At 45.2% G+C, this 4,919-nt stretch overlaps 2 protein-coding genes across 2 annotated transcripts; both read left to right on the top strand.

Moving 5' to 3' along the window:
* The first annotated feature begins 1,266 nt into the window (after nt 1–1,266).
* LOC120810383 (trypsin-1) lies at nt 1,267–2,772 on the top strand. Its single transcript, XM_040164884.2, is given in 7 exon segments — nt 1,267–1,432; nt 1,636–1,681; nt 1,683–1,772; nt 1,866–2,116; nt 2,226–2,362; nt 2,435–2,536; nt 2,625–2,772. Coding segments are annotated over 7 exon segments (717 nt in total). The 5' UTR covers nt 1,267–1,389; the 3' UTR covers nt 2,673–2,772.
* Nucleotides 2,773–3,469: 697 nt separating this feature from the next.
* On the top strand, nt 3,470–4,853 carry mrpl17 (mitochondrial ribosomal protein L17). The gene is made up of 3 exons (XM_040165350.2): nt 3,470–3,960; nt 4,354–4,422; nt 4,498–4,853. The coding sequence occupies exons 1-3, from the start codon at nt 3,787–3,789 to the stop codon at nt 4,750–4,752; spliced, it is 498 nt and encodes a 165-aa protein (XP_040021284.2). The 5' UTR covers nt 3,470–3,786; the 3' UTR covers nt 4,753–4,853.
* Nucleotides 4,854–4,919: the final 66 nt, after the last annotated feature.

Here is a 4,919-nt window from a genome sequence, read left to right as displayed (position 1 = left end):
GGAGTTTTCTCTCAATTTTTGCCCTCAATGTCCAACATTATCACATTTTTATCATAACTGAAACAATACTTCATTTTCTGATTACTGCTCTTCAGGCCTGCATCAATTACCGGGTTTGTAATTGTTTGTATTAGTAGAACTGAATGAATGAAAAATGAAGACAAAGAAACATTTGTCCAGTTCAGTCGTTTTACACAAATAAACAGATCAAATCCTTTAAAAGCACTATGATGCTTGATTTAGTGTTAGAATGGTTGTACATTTATTTTTAACAGTACTCTGTCCCAATTAGTTCTACCACTTATAGCCTTTGAAACGATCCTCTGTTACACGCAAACTGTAATTGTGGCTAAATGAAAGCGCCACTTCCATAAGCGCTGAACTTTTTCCACTATAATAATGAAGAATATATCTGATATGTATAATCAGTTATGAAAACAGCCCATTATTGTGCGTCATGTCACTTTAATTTATTTAAGCCATTAAGCAAAGAAAACCATGCAGAGGAATTAGACCCAACGGATAAAGAAAAAAGGACAGTAGTCTAGTAATGTTTTAGTAGTTGCAGTATGTTTAACTGTGAGAGAATATGAGGTCAAATACTGAAAAATATCGAAGATAATATTCATCTGAGATGAAGCTAATGAAATATACAGGCTGAGAATTAGTTTTTTTTCACTTAAAATGTGACGAATGTAATCATATTACAGCTTTGTACATTAGATTTGTGAGTATACTTAGCTGCACAATATTTTATTATTTTTAATAAAAGAGGTCAAAGTAAAAGATTTTCTTACTTTACACTCTGCTGTACTTAGATCGATTGTGTTTATAACATATTCTTATATATATATATATATATATATTATATAAAACAAGAGGTTAAATCTTTTCCATCTAATATTCCCCTTCTGTTAGATAAATTTGAGGTGTATACTGTATCGTTTCTATTGCTAATATATTATTAATAATATAGTTAATATAATACATGAATAGGTATTAACCTCCCTTTGATGTGACACATTATCATTTCATTCCAATTGATAAACTATTTTTGAAGTTGTTCCGTTTGTGTCCGTGAGAAAAGCTCCGGCCGGAATCAAGGTCAGCGAGCTGATTACAACCCGTTCAAAACAGACTTTACTCAAACCAGTTCAGCGCAACAACAGGTCCAACTTCAAGAAAAACACAGCGTCATGTCGTCAGCATATAATCGAATCTCAAACCAAAGCCACATTAAAACGATGCACCCCCCCCTAGAGAAGGACAGCAAAGTTCTCCCATCAGCTCTAGTTTTTTTATTGGTCAACGGCATCAGGGGTGTTTCTCAAAAAGTCAAAACAGGTCAGGGAGCTGAATAAAAAACCTGTCATCTGTCCATGTGGAGCAATGATGAGGTCTCTGGTCTTCGCTCTGCTCCTTGGAGCTGTGTGTAAGTATGGACCCAACTTAGAAACAAGCGGGATTCATTTAGACGGGGAAATAGTGGAGCATTCAGATTGTGGATTAGGTGTTTGAAAAAGTAAAAGCTATGATTCAGAAAAACAGCAAACATGCAACAGTATCGGGCCTGACCAGTAAACAGAGAGACTACTCCATCCATGTTTGAAGATATGTCCATAACGTTGTTTTCAGTTGCCACTGAGGATGACAAGATTGTTGGAGGGCGCGAGTGACACCCACCAGGTGTCTCTGAACTCCGGCTATCACTTCTGTGGGGGCTCACTGGTCCACGAGGATTGGGTGGTGTCTGCCGCCCACTGCTACAAGTCGTAGGTCGAATGGAACATCATCTCCAACCAGACCAAACACCAAAAAAGCATCCGTTTATCACAAGTCCTCTCTTCGGTTCTTCTCTCTTTCAGCAAAATGGACATCGTGCTCGGCGATCACAACCGTTGGTTCATGGACGGCAACGAACAGATTATTCCTGCTGCCCGCGTCATCCCTCATCCAAACTACGAGTCCTGGCTGGTTAACAACGACATCATGCTGATCAAGTTGAGCCGACCCGCGACCATCAACCAGCACGTGAGGCCCGTGGCTCTGCCCACGAGGTGCGCTCGCGCCGGGACCACGTGCACGGTCTCTGGATGGGGTGTGACCATGAGCTCCTGTAGGTATCGGACACTTACTCCACACGGGGCCGCTGTCGTTGACTATTCAACACTTCTGCTTGTGGCTCAAGCGTCGGTCATTGGATCTCTGGTTCTGCGGCTCCACAGCGGCCGACAGTAACAAACTGCAGTGCCTGGAAATCCCCGTCCTGTCTGAGGAGGACTGTGACAGCTCCTACCCCGGCATGATCACCGAGGCCATGTTCTGTGCCGGATTCCTGGAGGGAGGCAAGGACTCCTGCCAGGTATGGGTCTCTGCTGTTAAACAAGTGCATTATGGGACTCAACACTAAACCGCTTTGCCGCTGCACCACCAGGGCGACTCCGGCGGCCCCGTTGTGTGCGACGGGGAGCTGCAGGGTGTTGTCTCCTGGGGCTTCGGGTGTGCAGAGAAGAACCACCCGGGTGTCTACGCCAAGGTAAAGAAAAGCTTCCCACGGCAATCATTTATTTGTGTTTCATTACCCGGAAAGATCCTCAAAGCCTTTTCCCTCTCTATTGCCTCAGACATGCATTTTCACCGACTGGCTGCAGAGCACCATGGCGTCCTACTGAACTGGGTCCACTCACACTCTCTGCTACAAAGCACCATCCCGTCTGAATGAAACTCACTGCATGTTGAAATTTATTTTGAAATAAAACAAGACAACCTGCATTTGTGTGATATGATGAGTTTGGGCATCATTATATATTTCAGCTCTGTCAAACTGGTCCATGTTATTCTGCTGCATTTATCTTCAAGAATCCTTTCCAAAGACTCTGTTAATCGCGAGAGGCTCTTCTTGAGCAGCAACCTTCCTCTGAGAATCAAGTGGAGGCTGGTATTCTTTAAAAGGCTGACGTAGGGCACGGCTACTTGTGACTGGAGATCTGGTTTATTACAAACATCTTGCAGCAGGTGGGATACTACGATCTGTGTAGTCGAGTCTTCTTCAAAAGGCATACTTATCAAGTTATGGACACGTTCATCGATGTGGTTTTTGGCTTTTTATAACTACAAAGCAGGAATTTCAAACAAATTCCCACAGACTTGGCGTTGCAGCAATTAAAAAATATATATTCATCCAACGACCTTCAATTGCAGAAACCACTAAAACCACCAAAAAACATTGTTTCCCTGCTGCCAGCAGGGGGGGCTTAGACCAGTCACCTCAACAAGCTGTGAGACATTAAGGCCACACAGTATTGCTTGTAAAAGTTTAGATCAAACCGAGTACAAATAATGAAGCAATAAGTGATCATTAGCAAACACTGAAATAAATAAAAACAATGAGCTTGATTTCCCTATTTAAAGAACAAAGAACAGAGCTTTGTATTGAATAGCAATACGAATAATGAAAACCAATATACAAACCTTCTGCCTTTCATTTTTAAATAATATGAATCATACTTTATAATATATATAACTTTATAAATTATACTGTGTTTGTGTCTCGGCCGCTCTGCAGAGGAACTGTCGCTCCGCAGCTCGGTGACCAAGTCGGACATGTTTGCCGACGCACAACGAACGTCAAAGCCTGCGAGCCGCGCATCGACTCGTCTGACCTCCGGACTCGCTGCCCGCTGAGACCCTCGCCGGGGGGGGCTTCTACCCACATTACGCGTCTCATATTCTGTTTCCCCCCCCCCCGCTGCTCCGCCGCCGACTCCCGCAGGAGAACCCAGCAGGATGCGCCTCACGCTGCCGGCGTTGATCTCCCACGGCCGGGTGGCCCGGAGGATCGGCCTCGGTCCGCAGTCCCGGATCAACATGCTGCGGAACATTCTGACCGGGCTGGTCCGGCACGAGAGGATCGAAACCACGGCGGCCCGAGCTGACGAAGTCCGCTTCTACGCCGAGAAGGTACGGAGACCCGCTGAAGCCAGCTGAGCTGAGCTAAGCTAAGCTAGCTAGCTAGTTGTTGGCTAAGCTAACCAACAACGGAAACGGTCGAGAAGGTCAAATCAAATCCATGTTTTATCCCTGATCAATGAAGATGGGGTGAAGGATCGATTTGTTGAAAGGTTGTCAAAGTGATTAAAACAGTCAGTGGGTGATACACGTGTCATGTCATACATCATATATGTGTCATACATGTGTCATGTGTTTGGCTCCATAAGTTTTTAGTTTGAATGTAAAGAGTTTGGTGCAGATTATTATTGCCTTGTCCAACAACGTCTCACCATGACAAGGTTCTCTCCATATTTATAGACTTTTTATATCTGAAATGCAATTAATTAATTTAAATCTGCGCAGCTGGTGGACTACGCCAAAAGAGGAGACACCGACGAGAAGGCGATGAAAATGGCCACTTTCTGGCTCACGGTACGTGTCAGCAGCGCCGCTCGCCGCCCTGGAGTCACGAGCGGTGAACATTAAGACGTGCTTTCTCCTCCTCAGGAAAAGGACCTGGTCCCGAAGCTCTTCAAGGTGCTCGCGCCGCGGTTTGAGACGCAGTCCACCGGATACACGCGGACGGCTCGCCTCCCCAACAGGCAGAACCTGGACCGGGCCCAGATGGCCGTCATAGAGTACAAGGGCCACCCCTTCCCGCCGCTGTACCCCGTGAAACAAGACAACGAACTGACGCTCGTCAACCAGCTGCTCAAAGGCTACCGGCAGCAGCAGGAGGAGTCGTCCACGCGGCCGAGTTAGGGGCAACCTGGTCATCCGTGGTCGCCACGGCAACCGGCTGCAGACGACCACCAAAAGGACATTTTACGTATTAATAAATATTCTTTCTTTACAGAACTAAAGCGGTTGAAGTTTTTGTCAGAGGGAAACCGTAAAGATACGGAAGCATTCAGGATTGACCTGTGAGA

The sequence above is a fragment of the Gasterosteus aculeatus genome, chromosome 20 (genome assembly GCF_964276395.1).
Source record: "Gasterosteus aculeatus chromosome 20, fGasAcu3.hap1.1, whole genome shotgun sequence".
NCBI lineage: Eukaryota > Metazoa > Chordata > Actinopteri > Perciformes > Gasterosteidae > Gasterosteus > Gasterosteus aculeatus.
This window is presented reverse-complemented; position numbering and strand designations above follow the sequence as displayed.

Excerpts from the sequence above, each read along its gene's own strand:
- mrpl17 (XM_040165350.2), top strand. The coding sequence starts at position 3,787 with ATGCGCCTCACGCTGCCGGCGTTGATCTCCCACGGCCGGGTGGCCCGG. Across the intron at positions 3,961-4,353 it reads TCCGCTTCTACGCCGAGAAG|CTGGTGGACTACGCCAAAAG; the intron begins GTACGGAGACCC and ends AAATCTGCGCAG. Across the intron at positions 4,423-4,497 it reads TGGCCACTTTCTGGCTCACG|GAAAAGGACCTGGTCCCGAA; the intron begins GTACGTGTCAGC and ends TCTCCTCCTCAG.